This window comes from Micromesistius poutassou (assembly GCF_964030765.1).
Source record: "Micromesistius poutassou genome assembly, chromosome: 4".
Taxonomy (NCBI): Eukaryota; Metazoa; Chordata; class Actinopteri; order Gadiformes; family Gadidae; genus Micromesistius; species Micromesistius poutassou.
Window position 1 is genome coordinate 19462125 of NC_140274.1, and position 23943 is coordinate 19486067.

At 48.2% G+C, this 23943-nt stretch overlaps 5 protein-coding genes across 6 annotated transcripts in view; 2 read left to right on the forward strand and 3 right to left on the reverse strand.

The window, feature by feature from the left end:
- Window positions 1–1557: 1557 nt before the first annotated feature.
- LOC311341936 (olfactory receptor 11A1-like) lies at window positions 1558–2484 on the reverse strand (the record flags this gene model as incomplete). Its single annotated transcript, XM_084466744.1, has 1 exon — window positions 1558–2484. One exon carries the CDS (start codon window positions 2482–2484, stop codon window positions 1558–1560), a length of 927 nt encoding a protein of 308 aa, XP_084322870.1.
- A 3037-nt stretch (window positions 2485–5521) lies between these two features.
- On the forward strand, window positions 5522–6469 carry LOC311341934 (olfactory receptor 2G6-like; the record flags this gene model as incomplete). The annotated part of the gene is made up of 1 exon (XM_084466742.1): window positions 5522–6469. The coding sequence occupies one exon, from the start codon at window positions 5522–5524 to the stop codon at window positions 6467–6469; it is 948 nt and encodes a 315-aa protein (XP_084322868.1).
- A 657-nt stretch (window positions 6470–7126) lies between these two features.
- On the reverse strand, window positions 7127–15935 carry pgm2l1 (phosphoglucomutase 2-like 1). Of its 2 annotated transcripts, XM_084466675.1 has the most exons (14): window positions 15521–15935; window positions 14893–15060; window positions 14236–14342; window positions 13585–13669; window positions 12900–12983; window positions 12499–12695; window positions 12042–12231; window positions 11395–11492; window positions 10790–10970; window positions 10278–10371; window positions 9283–9412; window positions 8416–8602; window positions 8006–8139; window positions 7127–7788 (listed from the first exon to the last, which is right to left on the reverse strand). In XM_084466675.1, the coding sequence occupies exons 1-14, from the start codon at window positions 15635–15637 to the stop codon at window positions 7686–7688; spliced, it is 1875 nt and encodes a 624-aa protein (XP_084322801.1). In that variant the 5' UTR covers window positions 15638–15935; the 3' UTR covers window positions 7127–7685. The 2 variants fall into 2 exon arrangements, with proteins under 2 accessions (XP_084322801.1, XP_084322802.1); XM_084466676.1 differs by lacking the exon at window positions 12900–12983.
- Window positions 15936–16080: 145 nt separating this feature from the next.
- Window positions 16081–21790, forward strand: LOC311341588 (olfactory receptor 52K2-like; the record flags this gene model as incomplete). Its single annotated transcript, XM_084466407.1, has 8 exons — window positions 16081–16139; window positions 16570–16764; window positions 17639–17755; window positions 18194–18289; window positions 19659–19663; window positions 20501–20508; window positions 20629–20636; window positions 20779–21790. The coding sequence occupies 8 exons, from the start codon at window positions 16081–16083 to the stop codon at window positions 21788–21790; spliced, it is 1500 nt and encodes a 499-aa protein (XP_084322533.1).
- Window positions 21791–22598: 808 nt separating this feature from the next.
- Window positions 22599–23943, reverse strand: part of LOC311341686 (beta-arrestin-1-like) — an 11633-nt gene continuing 10288 nt past the window's right edge. The window contains 2 exon segments of the mRNA XM_084466487.1: window positions 22599–23312; window positions 23931–23943. The exon segment at window positions 23931–23943 is cut by the window's right edge and continues 36 nt beyond it. Coding sequence (XP_084322613.1) covers window positions 23210–23312; window positions 23931–23943 — 116 coding nt within the window. The 3' untranslated portion in view covers window positions 22599–23209.

Consider the following 23943-nt stretch of genomic DNA (forward strand, 5'->3'; position numbering starts at 1 on the left):
GACTTGACTCCTATTAACCCTTACTCTACACTGTAAAAAATAAAAAGTGAATTCAACTTGAAATTTCAAGGCAACTGTCTGCACAGGATTTTGGGGTTTTCATGTCAACTCAAACTTCTACGTTTTGAAGAAAATATCACACAGTTGTGTCAACTTAATTCTTATAGTTGTACCAGCTAATTTCAAAGTCGAGACAACTACATTTTTTTAGTCCAAATTTCAGAAATCTAGTTGTACACACTAAGAATTCTAAGTCAATATTATATTGAATCATTCATGTAAAAACATCCATTTTGAGTTTTTCTTACAAAGGAAATAATAACAATGACACAAATGGACAATAAACCAGCTTTTTCATTTTAAACAATTTTGCATGTTTATTTTTCACCATGAGGGTAATAAACAGCTTTAAAACTTAGGATGCCATAGGATTCATAGGATCCCATATGTGACATGCTGGCTCTATGCATGCAACATAAACTGTGGAGACCACACTGTTTCAACAACAATAAATAATTTATTTTGAAATAAATATAATAAGAAGTGTGGTGCAAGTCAGTATAAATGAAAGTAACCAAAAAGGTCGTGCAAAGATCAGTCCATGTGTTAGAAACAAAGGAACAAAGGAAATCAAATGCCTGGAGGAGGGAGAAGCAGGTCTATTCTCTGGGCAGGCTCTATATACTGTGTACTCAACCCACACCTGCTGACAATCTCCTAATTAGTAGGGAGAGCACCACAGGCATACAAACAGCAGGGGCGGGGTCAAAGACCCACCTGGGTCGTCACATCCCCCCCTTAAAACAGAAGCCCACCTAGATGGGATTCTGTACCAAAGAAATCAAAACAATCAAAATAAATCAATCAATAACCAATCAATCCAAAACAAGTAGAAACAACCAAAAACAACAAAAACTCAACTACCACCAGCTATCTCCAACCAACACTCATACACACTACCACTCCTCTCGCCCACCAGTCTCCGGACCTCCTGTCCCACAGCAAAACCGGGCCCAAGCACTTGAAGAGGGACAGGGGAGGAGTGAAATAATACCATGCATGAAATCAACCACCTATTCCACCACCTCCGGGCGCTAACGCATGGGAAGTTGGAATCATAGGATTCAATTCGTATTTGTTTATTTTGCCAACTCAGTTTATGGAGTGAGATCAACTTTTAACCAGAAACGTTTGGAAGTTAGTTGAAACAGCTCAAATAAACAGTTTACAGTTTATAAACAGTTCTACAAGTTTAGTGCAACTTGTAGTTTTATGTTCACTCAATGTAAAAATCATTTCAAGTTATCGTTTTTACAGTGTACTAAACTTATCCCCATTCAAAAAAAACCTACTTACCCCAACCCTACCCTCAAGGAAGGTGTCTTAACCAGAGGGCTAGGGTGTCATGTGGCATGTGAAGCACTTTGAGACTGAAACTGGGATCAAGGGCAATATTTAGGAAATGTACTTACTTAATTACGTACTTTAGGTCTTTTAAAATGTCACACTTACAATTGTTATCTTAGGGAACAATCAACAAAATAAATCGAATTTGCTTTACTTCTTGCAGGCGAGAACATTTCTACACATCTGTCTTATTTTAGATAACCTGAGTCCATAAATTATAGGGTTAAGGAGTCCTTGGATGGTTATCAAGTACAGCGATAAAATGATACGCAATATCCTGGGAAGACCGGTCATATTGAATCTACTCTGAAATATTTCAAAACAACACCCAAAAGAGAAATTGATCAGGGAGGCGATGTGGGGGGTGCAGGTACTGACTGCTTTCTGTCTGGTCTCTTTAGAACCAACGACACAAACCCTGAGGATCTTGGTGTAGGAGAACAGGATGGGGATGAGAGGAACTAATACACTCAGAATTATTCCATAAAGCCCATAGATATTATTTACTGTGGTATCAGAACACGCCAGTAAGACAACATCATAGTTGAAGCATAAGAGCCTGTCTATAACATTCCCACAGAGTTTTAAACGGAGATTCAGACAAAGAGTTATTAGGAACTTGATAAAAGAGTACAGCCATACGAGAGCGATCAACAGAGCCACCTTGTTAGAGGTCAGCCGAGCCTTATAATGCAGAGGACAGCAGATAGCAAGGTACCTATCATAGGACATCACAGCCAGGTTACAAATCTCCACAGATGCATAGGTGTACAAGCAGTAGATCTGTAGGAAACACATGGATCTAGATATCGTGTGAGTGTCAGAGGTGATCTGCAGCAGGAGGAATGGAAATTGACCAGCGCTACCATACAGTTGATTAACCAACAGGCTACACAGAAACACATACATAGGCTCATGTAGGCTCCTCTTCATACAAATAGTTACAATGAGCAAAGCATTCGCAACCACAATCACAATGTACAGCAACAAAACAATCACAAAATAGAAGTACTTCAGATAGCCCATGTCCAGGTAGGCAGTCAGTATGAAATATGGAAACTGGCTTGAATTGACCATGATAACTTTCACTCTCAGACGAAGTTCATCACAGGAGATTGGTCTTTGTTCCTGTTTTAGGAATGATATTTGTCTTGTGGTGTCTTTAAGTAGCGTTGTGAGACCATCCAGATATACAATTTTGCATTTCGCAATGAATCTCAGTCTGGCTTGGCTCACAATTGATTTCAAAATATGAGTGTGTCCTTACGTTTTCAAAACACTCCAGTGGATCTTGAAATAAGGGACGCTCTTCACTCTTGCCAAATCTGCACTTTTGCCAAATCCAGTTGGCAGTAAAGCCAAAACATTCTCCTCCAAGGAATGTCCTCACTTTGATCATTTCAAACTAAAAACAAAGAACCATCTGAACCCATGTCTCATTTTGGATAGCAGAAGACATTTAGTGTCCACCACGTATTGACAGCCATGTAATTCCCCCTCTGAACCTCTGTGTCCATCACAGCTTTAAACTGTTATAAAAGAGAGAAGACGTAGCAGACATTGTGGCCTCTGCTTTAACCAGGACCTCCAGTCCGTTAGACTGAGCTAAGGCTCCTATAAAGCTTCTCTCAACCCCAGAAACCATGGGAGCAGGACCTCTGACATCATCAACAAAGGACCATCTCTTCAATATGACAATTAGGCCTAAAATGGACCCCTGGGGATCACCAGGGGGGGTGTTCTGCACTTTTGATCGGTTCAGCTCCTCTCACACCACATGGTTCCACACCAGGAACCATGGGAGCTGATTCCTGACCCCAACAGCTATAATCCAAACGTCTGTTTACTACACGTTTAGTTCATGTAGTTATAACACACATGGTTCTGTAGTTAGAACACACATGGTTCTGTTAGAACTCACATGGTTCTGTAGTTCGAACACAAATGGTTCTGTTAGAACACACGTGAGTTCTACCTGAAGCTCTGCAAGAATATACGGCAATTCACCATGACGTCACACTATGGTCTTCCGGGTGGCAAAAGCCGATGCGTTCTCCGTTGGCACCACTAGTAAACAAACCCTTCCACGATCGAGAAAACAGAGTAAATGGCTTGAATTAATGATTTTCTTCTTGCGGGGTGCTACGGGACGTCTCATTAATATATATATATATATAATATATTATATTATATTAATATCGTTTTCGTCATCGTTTCAACTTCAGATCAACAACAATGTTTTGTTGACTGTGTGACATAGTCTTTATTGTTATTTATTTATTATTATTTATTATTATTTGTGTTTACAGCCGGCTGGATGGCTTCAGGTCAGTGGTAGCCGCTCGCATTCTGCCACCCGGAAGTGTCGTTACGGCTATTGTTTACTAACATTCTGAAATGCCGTATTGACCACAACAGGAGTGAGGTCATAGTGATACAGTAGCGAGGTGGTATACAGTAGTGAGGTGGTATACAGTAGTGAGGTCATAGAGATACTGTAGTGAGGTCATAGAGATACAGTAATGAGGTTGTATAGATACAGTCTAGGCCTATCTATGTCTATCTGTGTGTTTGTGTGCTTTTGCCTGGCTTTGTGTCTGTCTGTCTGTCTGTGTGTGTGTGTGTGTGTGTGTGTGTCTGTGTCTATGTGTGTGTGTGTGTGTCTGTCTATGTGTCTGTCTATGTGTGTGTGTGTGTGTGTGTGTGTGTGTCTGTCCATGTGTGTGTCTGTCTATGTGTGTGTGTGTGTGTGTGTGTGTGTGTGTGTCATTAGCTGGACCGTGCGGGGGTCCCGAGGTCTGGCCGTGGGCCCCTGGGGAGCCACTCACCTGCAGGCCTGAGGCTCTGAGGCGGTCCCCAGTGACCTCTAATGACCTCCAGCGACCTCTAGTGACCTCCCAGCCCAGTAGGAACTATTACAAGAGCACTGTTGTTGTAAACATGTTATTCTTTCCCAGATTGGACCGTATCCAATTATGTTCCTGGTCGGCTCAACATAAACATGCACGTGACACCGGCACGCCTGCACACACACACACACACACACACACACACACACACACACACATGCGTGCACATACACACACACAAGAATGGAATAAGTGTGGTTTTAGATATCGAATATAGCAATCACTAGCCCCTATCCATACATTTAGATTGTAATAAATATAACGTGAGAATATATTTCATTTTATTTCAACAGAAGCTGTTCAAAGAAACCTCTGTGAATAAGCAAAAACAACTCAAAACATTAAAGAATGATTGTACAGCAGGCTAGCCCATTCAATACCTAGACTGAATTAATGCCACTGCATTAATGTGCATACTGTGAATTCATGTTTATCCAGTACACAAATGTGTTTACTGAACAGTGATGTTCAGTAAACACATTCATGTACTGGATAAACATGAATTCACTGTGAATTCACAACAATTAATGAAGGGCTATACAGTCCATTCATGCGTACACAGTACATTAATGTGTATACTGTACATGAATGTCCTAACAGTTCATTCATGTATACACAGTACATTAGTGTTATACAGGAAACACCCTTGCACCATTAATTAAATTGATTGTCTTATGGTTTGAGCCGAAGGGAAGGTTGCACGAAGGTCACCAAATATCATCTGGAGGTCCTGCTCTAAACATCGAAACATTTGATCAGCTGAGTTGGACCACTGGACTACTGTTAAACATCCTCATCCTCATCTTGTATCATCAAGATACAGATCATGTAAGGTTAGCGTGAGTGGGCCAGTATACCAGTAGACTACTGGAATAGACCAGTTTATGGCTTAATGTAACTTATTACATTTTGGAAGGATGACTAGAAGTGAGTCCTGGAGGAACACTAAAGAAGTATACGGTGATGTCGTCCAGGAGGGATGCTCGGATGCGGTCTCCATGGCAACCCCATGGGTTAACCTCTGTAGGGCGATCTGTCACTCTGCTCATCATCTCAGGGTATCTCTCTATAAAGCGCTGAGCGGAGACGGACAGGCAGACTGGTGCCCAGCCACCGTCCCCGGTGAACCTCCCTGGAGCCACGTGTCACATTGCGTGCCGCAGCGCTGACGTCACCGCAGCTGACCTGACTCCTCCACAGCGGCGATGATGTTCGACACGGCGAACAACTCGGCGCTGGTGTTCACGCTGCACGGCTTCAACGACACGCAGGCCAACCGGCACATGTACTTTGCCGTGAGCCTGCTGCTGTACTGCGTCACCGTGCTGGCCAACCTGACGGTGGTGGTGATCATCGTGGTGGAGAAGAGCCTCCACGAGCCCATGTACGTGTTCCTCTGCAACCTGTGCATGAACGGCCTCTACGGCGCCTCGGGCTTCTACCCCCGGCTGCTCCACGACCTGCTGGCCGGCGACGTCCAGCTCATCTCCTACGGGGGCTGCCTGATGCAGATCTTTGCCGTCTACTCCTACGTGTTCTGCGAGTTCACCAACCTGGCGGTGATGGCGTACGACCGCTACGTGGCCATCTGCCGCCCGCTGCAGTACCACCTGATCATGACGTGGCGGCGCGTGGCTCAGCTGCTGCTGCTGACCTGGAGCTTCACGCTGCTGGAGAGCGTGGTGGGCGTGCTGCTCACCAGCCGGCTGCCCCTGTGCAGCCTGCACATCAACAAGATCTTCTGCACCAACTGGCTGGTGGTGAGGCTGTCGTGCACCGACACCACCGCCAACAACATCTACGGCTTCCTGCTGATGGTGGTTCACCTGCTGCAGGTGCTGCTCATCATCGTCTCCTACGGCCACATCATCCAGGCGTCGCGGACCTCCAAGACCGACCGCCGCAAGTTCTTCCAGACGTGCATGCCGCACCTGACCACGCTCACCGTGTTCACGCTGTCGCTGATGTTCGACACGCTGTTCTCTCGCTACGGGGGCTCCACCCACCTGCCGGCGCTCAGCAACCTGATGGCGGCCGAGTTCCTGGTGGTGCCGCCCCTCGTCAACCCCCTGGTCTACGGGATGAACCTGCAGCGCATCCACAGCCAGCTGCTCCGGGGGCTGGGGGGCGGCAAGGTGCGGCCCCTGACCTGACCTGAGAACACTGTGCTCTACAGAGAACCGCTCTCCTGAACAGCCTTCATCTGAACCATGGGGACAGACTCCCGCTGGTCAGACCCCCAGACACCCCCCACAGAAGAGCTGGTGACAATATTGGGTTGAAGAAATCTGATGTTTCATAAGTCAAAATAATGTCTTCTGCAGCATAATTGTATAGTTATTATAGTATATATTGTGCATGAATGTACAGCTACATCAATTATAATATATTTTGTACATAAATCTTGTTTCATAAGTCATAAGCATGTCTTCTGTAGCATAAATGTACAGTTAGATAAATGTTTATATATATTGTGCATGATTCTGTTTCATCAGACCTAAGCATGTCTTCTGCAGCATGAGTCTGCAGTTCTCAGTGATCACAGCATGGTGTATCGTCTCTCTGAGGAGGGACAGTGTTTAGAGAATCAACACCACATGATCCAATAGATAGGTGATGAAAGAGGCTTCTTGGACATTTTAAAGCTATGTGCTACCCCGATGTGATGTGGTGATTGACGTGATGTAGGCCTGCTTTATACCCAGAATGCCTTGAGGCAGCTCAACATAACCGGGGGACATCACTGTACAGATTTATTAAATCAGTTGAAATGAGAACAGAAGAGTTCATTGTGGCTTCATTTGGTTTTATTTGAGGAACACCAGCATTCTGTCCTTACATTCAGTATAGTCAACAACACTCTTCTTATATTATATATTATCTAATCTGTATCAAATCATAACTCTTCCCTAGTCCAGCCACACTTTGGTAAGTCCACCAAGACCCCACATTGACCAGAGATCAGTGGTCTAAACAACAGCCCATCGCTCGCCTTGTGCTTTAAATATGTACATAGAAAAATAAATAAGCCTTTCGGAGAGTATGAGGCTGGAGTGGAACTAGAGGGTTCAGCCGGAGCAGCGCTAAGTCAAACACAACAATACTGAGGAGGGACTGTGGTTACACCAGACCCTAAAGGAGGTGTGGGGGGCTCTGTGGTTACACCAGGACCCTAAAGGAGGTGTGGGGGGCTCTGTGGTTACACCAGGACCCTAAAGGAGGTGTGGGGGGCTCTGTGGTTACACCAGGACCCTAAAGGTTTACCTGCTCTATGAGTCCAGTGCTATTATAATCCTTCAGCCTCACAGGGAGGGGAGAGAGGGGGAGAGACACAGAGACACACAGACAGACAGACAGAGAGAGATACTATCAGGCTAATCGGCCAATCAGGTGGTTCTTCTCAGGCTCCAGGAGCTCCGCCACCAGAACTCGGGTGACTGCCTCGAGCTCTGCCTCCAAACGAGACACCTCCCTGCAGGGGAGGGACAGGTGCAGGGAGAGGAGGGATAGAGAGGGGTGAGAGAGAGAGGGGTGAGGTGGAGGGGTGAGGAAAATATGAACCCTCAGACGGTTTATCGTGTCCTAGTGAAGGGTTTATCGTGTCCTAGTGACCGGTTTATCTTGTCCTAGTTAACTGTTTATCGTGTCCTAGTGAACTGTAATAAGTGTAATAGTGACAGACGGCTCACCTTTCTCCGGGCGCAGCGCAGAACTCGGTGTAGTATTTGATCTTGGGTTCGGTTCCACTGGTCCTCAGCGTTGCTAGGATACCGTTAGCTAAAGTGAAGCTAATCATCTGGCTGCTCTTAGTGACTGGAAGCATCTGGAAAGGAAGACGACAGATTCAGCTCATCTGGTCCAAAGCTACGGTCGACCATACCGCTCACAGAGTTTGACTTAAAGATTGCTGTCAGGACTTAAAGAAAATTTATTCCTACACTAGCTGTATAGGAACAATACAGGTTCCAACTGGAAAACATAACACTAGAATTAAACTACACTAAACATAACACTAGAATTAAACTCGAGGAACCATAAAACCACCAACAAACTACAGAAACATTTAAATTCCAAACTACAGCCCTGAGGGGGTGCTTACACATCTGTGGTCTGATTGGCTGCTGTCGTAACCCAGGGTAACGTCCCGGACGCAGACGACCCGGTGGCCGGCGCAAGAGCGTGGATACGAGTCGTCCTCGTAGCTCCGGATCCGACTAAAGATGCGGAGCACGGTGGGGGCGTGGTCACACAGCACGTAGGACGTCCTGGAGACGTGGAACCCGTACCTGGAGAGAGGCACCCGTCAACACACACTACACACAACACACAGTTACACACAACATACTATTACACACACCATTACACACACTGTTACACAACACACACTGCTACACAACACACACTATTACACACTCAGCACACACTGCTACACAACACACACTGTTACACACTGCTACAAAACACACACTGTTACACGCAACACTATTACACACTCGGCACACACTGTTACACAACAGACCCTTTTACCCACTCTGCACACTCTGTTACACACACACATTACACACTCTACACACACTATTACACAACACACCAACATGCTTGAGTGGGTTTGTGTGTTCACGTGCGTGTGTGCGTGCATGTGCGTGTGAGTGTGTGATTGTGCAGGTGCATGTGCGTGTGAGTGTGTGTGTGTGTGTGTGCACGTGCGTGTGAGTGTGTGATTGTGCAGGTGCACGTGCGTGTGAGTGTGTGATTGTGCAGGTGCACGTGCGTGTGAGTATGTGTGTGCACATGCGTGTGTTTTTGCGCAGATGCATGTGCATGTGCATGTGTGCGTGCATGTGAGTGTGTGTGTGAGTGTGTGTGTGTGTGCACATGCATGTGCGCGTGCATGAGTGTGTGTGTGTGCATGTGAGTGTGTGTGTGAGTGTGTGTGTGTGTGTACTGTGTACTGTGTACTGTGTACCTCTGGTAGATGGTGTGGAGCTGCTGAGTGAGGCTGAGATTCTTGGTCTGCAGGTAGGAGCTCATCTCTGCCACCACCACGGCCGAGCTCACCCCGTCCTTATCGGGCACCATGGCCCCGCACAGGAACCCTGCAGCACACTGCAGTGAGGCCACCAGTCTGCCGCTACTGGGAGCCGCCCAGTACTACCACCAGCACACTGGGGTCGGACCACAGTAGGGGTGGGAATCTCTTGGCACCTCACGACTCGACGATTCCATTCTAAAACTATTATCGATGCATCTCGATGCAAATTTGCTAATCACTTCCTACATTGGTGATGATCAAAGACAATCAACAGATGAATTAACTTGTCTAATATTTTATATTAGATAAAGTCGGTTCTCTGCGCAGAGAACCCGCAGGCAGAAAGGAGTTTTCTGTAGCGGGCGATCAGCAGGCGAACAGAATGTTGCAGCAGGCGAACAGTTTTTTAAATTCCGATTATTAACTATTATTAACTATTATTATCTGCATCGAGACGGAATCGTTCTAGAGAGAATCGCGATGCATCGAAGAATCGATTATATTTCCCTCCCCTAGACCACAGCTGCCCAGTACAACCACAGTCTGCTACTGCTCCTACTGGGAGCGGCCCAGTACGCCCATAGTATGGTACTGGTTGTAGTAAAGGTTGGGGTCATGAGTAGGGTAATGGTAATGGTTAGTGGGGTAGTTAGTAGGGCAATGGTTATGGTTAGTGGGGTAGTTAGTAGGGCTATGGCAATGGTTAGTGGGCTAGAGTTAGCAGGGCTAAGGTTATATTATGGGCTGTATGACAACGACAGTATTGATTCAACACACATCTATTCCTTCATTCTTCTATCTCTGCGTTGTTGCCTGGGTCTAGTTAGTTAGCTCAGCTGTTAGTGTGGACTGGGTCTAGTTAGTTAGGTCAGCTTTTAGTGTGGACCGGGTGTAGTTAGTTAGGTTGTTGGTTAGTTAAGTTGACTTACCGATTGACTCCTCGAAGGCGAAGAGGACCTGATGTCCGGCACTGCTCAGCTCCACCATCCTCTTACCGATCCACTTGAACCCGGGCAGCGTCTCCTACAGACAGACAGACGGAGAGGCCCTACCTATAAGACACTGCCTTAAAGTCTGTCTCCTGCAGACAGACAGACACCACCTATAACACACTGCCTTAAAGTCTGTCTCCTGCAGACAGACGGACAGACACCACCTATAAAACACTGCCTTAAAGTCTGTCTCCTACAGACAGACGGACAGACACCACCTATAACACACCTCCTTTAAGTCTGTCTCCTACAGACAGACAGACAGACACCACCTATAAAACACCTCTTTTAAGTCTCTTTGCAATCGTCTCTTATGAATGCTGATGCCACAGCATGCTTATTGAAGCAACCTCAGTGTGAGCATCTATCAGCCACTAGGGGGAGCCAGAGGAGGGGGGGGGGGGTCAGAGAGGTGATGTAGCGGGGGCCAGCGGCGGGGAGCCTCCTACCTCGAAGCGGAAGCCCTCCTGCTGGGCCATGGTCCTCAGGATGCGTGAGGAGACGCAGGTGGCCAGCATGTAGAGGCTGCTGGGGTCCGCGGGGGGGGGATTCCTCTCCCTCCAGTTGAACAACATCCACCAACCCAGCAGGGCAGCCAGCTCGTTCCCAGTAAACACCTTCCAGTCCGACCTGCGACCCCACACCATGACATGGACAATGTTAGACTCACTCTCAGCAGGGTGAGACTCACTGTCAGCAGGGTTAGACTCACTCTCAGCAGGGTTAGACTCACTCTAAGCATGATTAACCTAGCTCTGAGCATGGTTAGCCTAGCTCTTAGCATGGTTAACCTAGCTCTTAGCATGGTTAACATAGCTCTTAACATGGTTAGCCTAGCTCTTAACATGGTTAGCCTAGCTCTTAGCATGGTTAGCCTAGCTCTTAACATGGTTAACCTAGCTCTTAGCATTGTTAGCCTAGCTCTTAACATGGTTAGCCTAGCTCTTAACATGGTTAACCTAGCTCTTAGCATGGTTAGCCTAGCTCTTAACATGGTTAGCCTAGCTCTTAACATGGTTAGCCTAGCTCTTAACATGGTTAGCCTAGCTCTTACCCTGGTAGCAGCTCGGCGACGGCCAGGCGGTCAGCGTCGGGGTCCGTCGCTAGCACAACCCGCGCGCTAACGCTCTCTGCCAGGCGAAGAGACAGCTCCTGGAAAACCAGAGAATGGTCCAGACTTCACCACCAGATAATAGTCCAGACTAACTTCACCAATACTGAATAGTCCAGACTAACTTCACCACCAGAGAATGGTCCAGACTAACTTCACCACCAGAGAATGGTCCAGACTAACTTCACCACCAGAGAATGGTCCAGACTTCACCACAGAATAGTCCAGACTAACTTCACCATCAGAGAATAGTCCAGACTAACTTCACCATCAGAGAATAGTCCAGACTAACTTCACCACCACAGAATAGTCCAGACTAACTTCACCACCACAGAATAGTCCAGACTAACTTCACCATCAGAGAATAGTCCAGACTAACTTCACCACCACAGAATAGTCCAGACTAACTTCACCACCACAGAATAGTCCAGACTAACTTCACCAACAGAGAATAGTCCAGACTAACTTCCCCAACAGAGAATAGTCCAGACTAACTTCCCCTACAGAACAGGTGGTAGGTTTTCCTAGAGGCTCTGCTGTAAACCCTGGGTCAGATCATCGGCTGAAGACCAGGTCCACGGGTGTCGTACCAGCACAGAGTGGCCCTCCTCGGGGTTGGGACAGCGCAGGGAGGAGAAGTTTGGGTCGGGGTCCATCTGCTCCGGGACGGGGATGGGCGGGGGGAAGCCGAACACGCTGAAGGCCTGCTGGACGTAGCGATGCCCCACGCCGTGGAACGCAGAGTGGACGAATCTCAGCGGAGAGCAGAGGTTCAGCTCCCTGAAGAACACAGTTACCACCAGGAGATAAAACAATCCAGTATACCACCAGGAGATAAAACAATCCAGTCTACCACCAGGAGATAAAACACAGTCTAGTTTAACTCTAGAAGATAAAACACAGTCTAGCTTAACTCTAGAAGATAAAACATAGTCTAGCTTAACTCTAGAAGATAAAAAAGTCTAGTTTAACTCTAGAAGATAAACATAGTCTAACACCAAGAGGTAAAGAATGGAATAGTGATAATACACCTTAGTCTATCTGTACCTGTGGAAGCAGAGGTCTTTGAGCTCCTCCATGTAGCTGCAGGTCACCTCCACCAGGGGGTCCGTCCTCAGAGGGGAGCGGTCTGCTAGCCCTGCGTCCCAGCATGCATCACTCCAGGGCTCCTCGCTCTCCTCGATGCACCGCAGCACCTCCTTGTCGTGAGGGGAGGAGATCTGCGCTCCTGTACACCAATACACCTGCAAGAAACACACTCCTTCTAGAACACTTTCTGGACAGAACACACTCCTTCTAGATAGAACACACTCTTTCTGTATATAACACACTCCTTCTGTATAGAACACACTCCTTCTGCCGAGAACACACTCTTTCTAGATAGAACACACTCTTTCTAGATGGAACACACTACTTCTGGATAACCAGGTGAACCAGGAGGTTCTCACCTTGTAGCCGTTGTCTTCTTTGGGGTTGTGTGAGGCAGTGATCATGACCCCTGCTGCAGCTCCAAACTTCTTTACAGAGTAGGCCTACACAACACTCTGCATGTTAGAGTAGGCCTACACAACACTCTGCATGTCAGAGTAGACCTACACAACACTCTGCATGTTAGAGTAGGCCTAGACAACATGCTGCATGTTAGGCCTACAAAACACTCTGCATGTTAGAGTAGGCCTACACAACACTGCATGTTAGAGTAGGCCTACACAACACTCTGCATATCAGAGTAGGCCTAAAAAACACTGAATGTTAGAGTAGGCCTACACAACACTCTGCATGTTAGAGTAGGCTTACAAAACACGCTGCATGTTAGGCCTACAAAACACTCTGCATGTCAGAGTAGGCCTACAAAACACTGCATGTCAGAGTAGGTCTACAAAACACTCTGCATGTTAGAGTAGGCCTACACAACACGCTGCATGTTAGGCCTACAAAACACTCTGCATGTCAGTAGGCCTACAAAACACTCTGCATGTTAAGAGTAGGCCTACAAAACACTCTGCATGTTAGAGTAGGCCTACAAAACACTCTGCATGTTAGAGTAGGCCTACAAAACACTCTGCTTGTTAGAGTAGGCATAGCACAACAAGACACTATATGTTAGCACATTAGAGCAGAAAGCTCACAGACCACGAACGGTGTGGGGACGTAGGTGGAGAAGAGGAGGACTGGAACGTCTTTACTGAGCAGTACGGCCGCGGTCAGCCTGGCCAGCCTGGGGACACACCACGGTCACTGTGCTGCATGCATGAGGTTCACCGCTTCAAATGACCAGGGTCAGGTCCAGCTGGGACTGACAGCAGGGTGCTGCCTAACAGATACTGGCTGCCACACAAGGCCAATCCCTACAAGTTCATACAATACAATAGAGTCTTATCCCTACAAGTTCATTCAATACAATATAGTCTTATCCCTAGACGTTCATACAATAAAATAGAGTCTTATCCACTACAAGTTCATACAATACAATAGTCTTATCCCTACAAGTTCATACAATACAATATAGTCGTATCCACTACAAGTTTATACAATACAATATAGTCTTATCCCTAGACGTTCATACAATACAATATAGTCTTATCCCTAGACGTTCATACAATACAATAGAGTCCCACCCCCTACAAGTTCATACAATACAACAGTCTTATCCTAGTTAATACAATAGAGTGCAGTCAACTGAGTTAATACAAACCAAAAGAGGGTCTACTTTGAGTTCATACAATACGATAGAGACTGATCCACTGTGAGTCTAAACAATAGAGTGTGATAAGAGTGAGGCACCGTTCACTGGTACAGCCACTGGCCTCCTGACCCCTGGTGTCGAATCCGACCACCACTCCTCTGGTGCAGAGGTTCGAGAAACACCTGGACAGGTAGACGTACAAACCCTGGAATCACATTAGAGAGGGTTCGATTAGAATGAAATAGTTAGAATATTATCTCACCTGTGTGATAGTATTAATCTACCTGTGTGGTAGTATTAATCTACCTGTGTGGTAGTAGTATTAATCTACCTCTGTGGTAGTATTAATCTACCTGTATAGTAGTATTAATCTACCTGTGTGGTAGTAGTATTAATCTGCCTCTGTGGTAGTATTAATCTACCTGTATATTAGTATTAATCTACCTGTGTGGTAGTAGTAATCTACCTGTGTGGTGGTAGTAATCTACCTGTATAGTAGTATTAATCTACCTGTGTGGTAGTAGTAATCTACCTCTATAGTAGTATTAATCTACCTGTATAGTAGTATTAATCTACCTGTGTGGTAGTAGTAATCTACCTCTATAGTAGTATTAATCTACCTGTATAGTAGTATTAATCTACCTGAGTGGTAGTAGTAATCTACCTGTGTGGTAGTATTCATCTACCTGAGTGGTAGTAGTATTAATCTACCTGAGTGGTAGTATTAATCTACCTGTGTGGTAGTATTCATCTACCTGAGTTGTCTGGATGACCGTCAGGTCGTTGATGAACGAGAAGCCAGCACCCATGGGTGCCCTCAGACCAGCGGTTCCAAACGTCATCCTGGAGCTGAACCTCCTCCTCAGCTCCTCGCTCCTCCCCTGCTCCAGCAGCACCTCCACCTGCCCGCGGGTCTGTGGGTTCTAGAGAGCGCCCCAAACATCCCAGAATCACAGGCCATACTCAGAACTAAACAGAGCACCGTAGCGCTGACCAGCAGTACTGCCACAGTACTACCTTCAGATTCTGACACATGCAGTACAGGCTTGAGATGCTTTCCCTGATTATTTTTGGTTTAAACAGCAAGTTATCCTGGGTCCAACTAGACTGTATGGGGGGGGGGGGGTCCAACTAGACTGTATGAGGGGGTTCAACTAAAAAGAGGGGGTGGTCCTGCTAGACTGTATAAATACAAACTGGCTGACATTTCAGACAGGTCACACACACACACACACACACACACACACACACACACACACACACACACACACACACACACACACACACACACACACACACACACACACACACACACACACACACACACACACACACACACACACACACACACACACACACACACACACACACACACACACACACCTTGTCCCAGGACAGCCACCGGTCAGTCCGCTGGTCCAATACCGGGTCTCCGGTCGTACAGAACCGGGTCTTAACGTTAGCGTTCAGGTCCCCGTTCACCGCCGACTCGTCGCCCATGCTGACGGATGGACCGCTCCACGGTAGTCTGCCTCCACCGGCCGTCACCTGGCCGTCCGGGGCCGGACCGGGACCGGGACTACAGGGACTGCGTTAGCCCTGCGGTTAGCCTAGCTATTGGTTCGCCGGTAGCTTCCGAGGGAACGTGCGCTTGTTTACAGGAAGTGAACCCAACTGAACCGTTAGGATGACATGATGGACGTCCGGTGGTAGTGGGGATTAGACCTGGACTGGGACTAGATTTGGACCGGGACTAGACTGGACCCGGCGTGACCAGCTGCATACTGCGGCTGCGCGTTCCCTGGTTCCTCTGGAGGGAAACACCAGACTGTCATGTGATGGTCCTACCCCGCCCACTCCCCCCGGTCTGGGGGGGGGGGGAAGGTTTATATTTCTAATTTATTTATAAAGTGTTTATATTTATTGTGCACGCACTCCGTTATATGTCGCCACTGCCCCCTGGTGGACAGTTGGGCGCCCTGGTGGGCCTTAGTGCTCCTTGGTGGGCATGTTGGCCTTAGTGCCCCCAGGTGGGTCTTAGGGTCTTACTGCGCCCTGGTGGGCCTTAGTGCTCCCTGGTCAGTGTCAACGTAACTACTTTTTCCGGGTAAAAGTAGTGTAACGTGTTACTACTGAAAATATGGTAACTAAACGTAGTTCCTTTTTCAGTTGGGCACAACTTCACTTTTTCCCAGGGACAGATTTGACAGCGACACTGCCTCAGCTGCGCGCTTGTGCAATAGTCGCGGGCGCTCATTCCACACTGAGGCTGGTACTAGCAATAGCATGCAGAGAGCAGTCAGTGGTGGGCAGGTTGGCCTCAGTGCCCCCAGGTGGGTCTTAGGGTCTTAGTGCACCCTGGTGGGTCTTAGTGCGCCCTGGTGGGTCTTAGTGCACCCTGGTGGGCCTTAGTGCCCCCTGGTGGGTCTTAGTGCGCCCTGGTGGTTTCTGGAGACGCTGGAGAACCTCAGCAGAGGGCCCCACGCTGGAGAACCTCAGCAGAGAGCCCCGGGCTGCAGAACCTTAGCAGAGGGCCCCGGGCTGGAGAACCTTCCAGGCGAAACCTTCTGGGGCCCTTGTGATGCAGCAGATAGGTGTTGGAGAACCTCCATGGCCCTCCTGGTGCGGTAACAGGGGCCCCCAGCCGGGCCCGCTCTGTGAGAGCACTAGAACATGGTCACGTGTGCAGGAGGTTGGGCGGGGCCGGTCTAGGCCAGAGGACCAGGGCTGGTTTATGCTCCCAGTCCAGGGCTGGTTTATGCTTCCAGTCCAGGGCTGGTTTATGCTCCCAGTCCAGCCAGGTCAGAACTCTCCCAAGATCAGCTCATGAACAAACTCGTCCGTTTTGTTGTTTGTCTTTGGTTCTTTGAGTTTAAATGGATGGACTGCATTTATAAAGCGCTTTTATCCAAAGCGCTTTTCAATATTGCCTGACATTCGCACATTCACACACCGACGGCGGTGTCAGCCACACAAGGCGACAGCCAGCTCGTCGGGAGGAGTGAGGGTGAGGCGTCTCGCTCAGGGATACCTCGACACTCAGCTAGGAGGAGCCGGGGATCGAACTAGCGAACTCCCGGTTCCAAGTCAACCCGCTCTACCTCCTGAGCTACTAGTTTAGGGCGCACTTGTGTATCTTGGGGTGTAACTATTAGCTAAATAAATCCATCACTTGTCCTATTGTACGTTCTGTTTGTCTTCATGTGTGCTCCCAGACTGAAGAACTGTTGATCAACCCTCATCCTATAGTCATCATAATATAATAATTATCTCAAGGTCACACTCCTCTAACTGATTGGGTCCCCATGGAGGACCGGTAATCCGGGCTGTGGGGATCGGGAGTCCCACGGTCCCACCGGTGTGATGGACTGTGGTCACAACAAGAGCTTCCTCCTCCTCTCCCTGGGACCGCCGCCTTCTCCAGCCAGCGAGCTCCACACTTCCGCATTATAATTAATTCCCTCTCCAACCCAATGGTTGCTGGCCTCTGGTCTACGGTAGGTCAGGACTGGTCCTGCGCATGTGGGAGGGTCAGGGGTCGCTATGGGGATATAAGTGGAGAGGTGGAGGTCCCGACTCGACCTGGAGCCAGAACACCTGGATGCACACAGCAGGAAGGTAAGGTCCACTCACCACCGTTTAGTGGGATGTTAACAGTCGCCAAAGAGAGGGGAAGACACCGACCTGCAGTTCACCCTGAGAGCTGCTCTCAACATCTGGGACACGGAGCTGTGGACCACATGGTCGGTCCATATGTGTGACACTGCTGGTGGAGGATGTGGGTCCTGGTCCTCTTGTGGGTCCTGGTCCTCTTGTGGGTCCTGGTCTCCTCGAGGTGGTCCTCTTGTGGGTCCTGGTCTCCTCAAGGTGGTCCTCTTGTGGGTCCTGGTCTCCTCGAGGTGGTCCTCTTGTGGGTCCTGGTCCTCTTGTGGGTCCTGGTCTCCTCGAGGTGGTCCTCTTGTGGGTCCTGGTCCTCTTGTGGGTCCTGGTCCTCTTGTGGGTCCTGGTTCTCCTGGTCTCCTCGAGGTGGTCCTCTTGTGGGTCCTGGTCCTCTAGCGGGTCCTGGGTGTTGGGTGTGGGTCTGGAGGTGGTCCTCTTGTGGGTCCTGGTCCTCTTGTGCGTGTTGGGTGTGGGTCTGGAGGTGGTCCTCTTGTGGGTCCTGGTCCTCTAGCGGGTCCTGGGTGTTGGGTGTGGGTCTGGAGGTGGTCCTCTTGTGGGTCCTGGTCCTCTTGTGCGTGTTGGGTGTGGGTCTGGAGGTGGTCCTCTTGTGGGTCCTGGTCCTCTTGTGGGTCCTGGGTGTTGGGTGTGGGTCTGGAGGTGGTCCTCTTGTGGGTCCTGGTCTCCTCGAGGTGGTCCTCTTGTGGGTCCTGGTCCTCTAGCGGGTCCTGGGTGTTGGGTGTGGGTCTGGAGGTGGTCCTCTTGACGGGGGAGATTTCGTCTGATTTATTCTTCACTCCTGAATAACTTTGACATTGTTCCATAACTTCTTGTAGCTCTGTCATGTGTAACCTCTTACAATGCATTTTCTTTTCTTTTTTTTCTTATTGATTTATGTATCACTTAGGCTCATCTTATTATAAGTTTTATAATTTTTTAACACGTAATACTGTCCCATACCAATGCTTTAAAACACAGATTTATCATCTGGGATTAATATTTTCTCATCTATCTTACTTGAGTACTTTCTTTGTCTTTGTCTTGTCTTCGTTTCGTTAAAATTGCCAAGTATCTTTCCCAAATGTTGATGCAGTATTATAGCAAACGGTGGCAGTGTGTGTGGTGATGGCTGGTTTCAGCAGCCATCACCACCCCGTCTGATTGGACTCTGGGGCTGGGGGAGGCGGCACACCTGTAGCGCATTATCAGTGTGCACAGGTTAGACCCTCTTAGAGGCCTCTACGAATGGTCAAATCGCCGAACCTTTATGCATCCTTTCCTTAACCGTTGTGGAAAATGTCATGATCGTTTCAAGGAGAGATGATAAGGTGCTTCCTTCGAACATAGGAAAAGATAGCACTGTTTAAAATGAATTCGACTCTACTTTTCCTTACCAACGTCATTGCGCGACGGCGGGTATTGCTGACCTCTAGCGTCTCTAGCGTGAAACTACGATTTTCCGAAGATGGACTAGGCTACAACATGCGCTCTTTAGTTTCGATCAATGCGTCCTCGTCGTATTGATTTCAATAAGGTGATCGCAAACAGTGAGAATCATTTAGGTCGGATTTGGCCAACGGGAATATTTTAGGCCACTTAAATCCCAATTCACATGTGTAAAAAAAAAAGGCTAAACTTGATGTTGAAATGTTGATGTTGAAATTAACTGCCCCCAGTATTCTTTCTTAAATTTGAAGTCGGCATTTTATTTTCTTATGGTGTATATTGTGTGCTTACTAACCAGCAATAAATGAATTCATTTCGATTCAAATAATATGTTTCTGGAATTGTTATCCATTATTATCAAATGTATTTTCGTCTCTTGTCTTCTGCGTTACCGCGTCTCTCATGCGTCTTCGTGTAGAGTCGGTAAACTTCGTCGGTGGCCTGTTTTTTTTTAATATTGCCGCCGTAAAGGATTATGGGATACCAATATTTCCTTTCCTTTCGTAAAGGTTGGTCAGGAGTAACCTATGCTAAAGGAGGGTTAAAGGATGCATCGAGGCTCTTTTCCTAAGCATTTTCCCTGGTCATCTCCTTAGGAAAGGACATTTCCTATGTAAAAAAGAGAATCCGTGGAGGCCCCAGCCATCCCCACACACTAAGGGAGAGATCTCCGTTATCAAACCGTTATATTAACCACACCTTTCCCAACACCACCACCCTGCGTCCTTTAGTCTGGAGGAGCCAGATAGAAGTCATCTAGTGGGGGTGTGGCCCAATCGAATGACCTCTGAACAATAGTCCCGCCTCCAAGGCTGTGGTTCCCTCGGTCAAATGTCTATGGGAAATAACATGAGGTTTATGAATGATCGTACGTAACAAACTCTGTAGGTGGCGAAGAAGTAAAAGCTGTGTCACGTTTTGAACTGCACACTTTTTCCATCTAGTTTCGACTGGCTTTTTGGATTGTCTGTGCCGTTAAAATAGCATTTATAATCGTATTTATAAACCGGAGCCTCGGATGTGGGACTTATTCTTCAGAGGTCTATGTGGTTATTGAAACACGGTGTGTGATGTGGTTCTTGTGTCCAGGTGAACAGTTGTGTGATGTGGTTCCTGTGAACAGGTGTGTGATGTGGTTCCTGTGAACAGGTGAACAGGTGTGTGATGTGTGTGATGTGGTTCCTGTGAACAGGTGAACAGGTGTGTGATGTGGTTCTTGTGAACAGCTGAACAGGTGTGTGATGTGGTTCTTGTGTCCAGGTGAACAGGTGTGTGATGTGGTTCCTGTGAACAGGTGTGTGATGTGGTTCTTGTTTCCAGGTGAACAGGTGTGTGATGTGGTTCTTGTGTCCAGGTGAACAGGTGTGTGATGTGGTTCCTGTGAACAGGTGAACAGGTGTGTGATGTGGTTCCTGTGAACAGCTGAACAGGTGTGTGATGTGGTTCCTGTGCCCAGGTGAACAGGTGTGTGATGTGGTTCCCGTGTCTGATGTGGTTCCTGTGAACAGGTGTACACCCTGAACGTATAACACCTGAAGCGGCCCGGCCATGGAGCCCTTGCCGCACAGGAACCTCTCCCACAGCTCCTTTGTGTTCCTGGGCTTCCCGGAGCTCGGGGGACACCTGCGGCTGCTCTCGCTGCCCTTCTCGCTGTCGTACGGCTGCGTGCTGCTGGGCAACCTGCTGCTGGTCCACGTGGTCCGCAGCCTGCCCAGCCTGCACAGCCCCATGTACCTCCTCATCTCCGCCCTCTGCCTGGTGGACGTCCTGGTGGTGAGCGCCATCATCCCCAGGATGCTCGTGGGCTTCTTCTCGGAGCGGGACGCCATCAGTCTGGCCGGGTGCCTGCTCCAGATGTTCGTGGCCCACTTCCTGTCGTCCCTGGAGTCCACGCTGCTCATGGCCATGGCGCTGGACCGCTACGTGGCCGTCTGCCGCCCGCTGCGCTACGCCGACACCGTCAACTCCTCCGCGGCGGTGAAGCTGTGCGTGTTCGCCGTGCTCCGCAGCGGCTCCATCATGCTGGCCCTGGTGGCGCTGGCCGGCACGCTGACCTTCTGCGGCTCCAGCGTCATCCTGCACTGCTACTGCGACCACATGGCGTTGGTCAGCCTGGCCTGCGGGGACACCGGACGGAGCAACGCCATGGGGCTGGCCGTCATCGGCTGCTTCGTGGGCGGGGACATCTCCCTCATCTTCTTCTCCTACGCGTGCATCCTGCGGGCCGTGCTGCGCACCCCCGACGGAGACCGCCGGAAGGCCTTCCACACCTGCGGGACGCACCTGATGGTGATGATGTGCTTCTACCTGGTGGGCAGCGTCACCTTCCTGTCCCACAACCTCCGCATCCCCGTCTCCACCACCGCCAACACCTTCATGGGCCTGGCCTACATCCTGCTGCCCGCCACCGTCAACCCCGTCATCTACGGGGTCCGGACTAAGGAGATCAGGAACGGCTTTTATAAAGTCTTTAACATCAGAGCCAGGGACAAGGTGGCAGTGAAGGTTTCCTCCATTAAGCTTTCTCCAATCACCAAAGAACCAGGGTGAGATGGATCCATCTACGCAGCGAGACATTGGCTGGAATACTTCAACCATCAGAATACAATCCACCATCAGAATGCAATCTACCATCAGAATACATTTGCTATCAGAGTATAATCTGTCAGAATATAATCTACCATCACAATAGTATGTCTGAATTGAATGTATGCTGTCAGATGATGCACTGTGCTCTACCCGCCTCACAAGGCATCAGTACTGCCAGGCTGGGGCTTTGATTCCCCCTGGGGCCACAAGCTTCACAATGAATGTGTATGTGTGTGTGTGTAGTAAAACTCTAATCTGTAATAATGTGGACCCCTGCTTGGTGAATGAACTTTGAATTAATTAATTATTCTTGCTGAGAAGTGAAGAAGTGAGAAGGAACAGAATCAAATAAAGGATTCCACAAATGTGATTTATTAAAGATGCAATATACTGTTTAATAATATCCTCAATAACACCACTTTTATTAAAATAATTAAGAAATATTTGATATATTAATAAACGTTCATCTAGTAATAATAATAATCAGAATAATAACAATAATACTGTTGACGCAAACCGGCTGCTCTACCTGAACAGGTGAACTATGACCAGGTGAACTGATGAACTGATGAACACATGACCAGGTGAACTGATGAACACATGACCTGATGAACTGATGAACACATGACCAGGTGAACTGGTGAACAGGTGAACACATGACCAGGTGAACTGTTTAACTGATGGACAGGCGAACACGTGACCAGGTGAACTGATGAACAGGTGAGCGGGTAGGTGAACAGCGGGAATGGATGAACAGATGACAGGTGAATTTATGAACAGATGAGCAGGTTAATTAATGAGCAGAGGTAAATAGAACAAGCAACCAGGTGAAGGACTGAACAGGTGGATGAACACGGGAATGTTTGAGGGGGTGAGGAGGTGAGGGGGTGAGGGGGAGGAGAACAGAAGTACAGCACTGGCCTGTGCTAGGGGGGCGGGTTCTCAACCATGATGTTGGCGTGGCGTTGGCGTGTGACATGCATACAAGGTCATCCATGAAATCCTGCTACTGGAGCACTCTCTGATCTAGCTGGTCCAAACAGAGCTCTCCAACGCTCCCCTCTGATTGGTTAGAGAGCCTAGACCACCCACTGTGCAGGACTAACTACCCATGATGCCCTGCCCTCGGTGACTCGTCGGCAGATATAGTGTTGTGTAACTGGTCGGGACCGGTGCCCTTAAAGAAAGTCTCTCTACGTGTGTGTGATGCCGTTGTGTGCCTGCTAGCGGTGGCTAAGCTAGCAGGCCACCACACCTCTCAAACACTAGTCTAGACTGCAGTACTCCAGCCGCCCACCGGGTGGTGCTATGGAGAGAAGACTAATTTTGGACATGAAGACGAACACTGTGTGCCCCTCCGTCGGAGGAGACCTCCGCTCTCTATCTGTCCTTCGTCTCTGGCCCCTCCCCCTCCTCCTCCTCCTCGTCCTTCGCTCCAATCAGACGCTGGCGCGCAAAGTCTTCGAAGATGATGTCGTCGTCGCTAAGCAACACAGGAGTTGATACGTCAACACATCGAAAAACAACTGAATATCTACTACAAGTACTACTGTACTCTCAGTACAACGTGAACAACTGTTGTCAGGTTGTACTGACAACAGTTGGATATCTAATAGAAGTACTACTGTACTCTCAGTACAACGTGAACACTGTGCTTTCAAGCCATTAGCCAATAGCCATTTATCCGTAACTTTACGTGTTCTTTATTCCACGGTGTTTAATCACTCGTAAGCCTCGGCAGCGGTAATCTGTTCAGTCCATCACGTCCATACCAAATTGATTTGAGTCGAAGCCTGTGAGAGCAGGTGATCATTGCTGCAGACCACATTAATAATCACATTAATAATTCATCACAGTCATGAATCATTCACTGGAAAGCAGAGGAGGGAAACACAGGGATCTTTAAAGTCCTTCCTGTCTCCTCAAACACGCTTTTGAGATCATGCACGCTGTAAATCATAGTTCAAGTGGTTCATCGATATCCACCAAGACGTCATCGCTCCGTTCTGCAGACAGACCGACATACAGGCAGCTGGCTTGACAGACAGACAGACATTGCAAAAGTCAGACAGACAGGTAGAGGAAAGTCAGACAGACTTACTTTGTGTCAAACT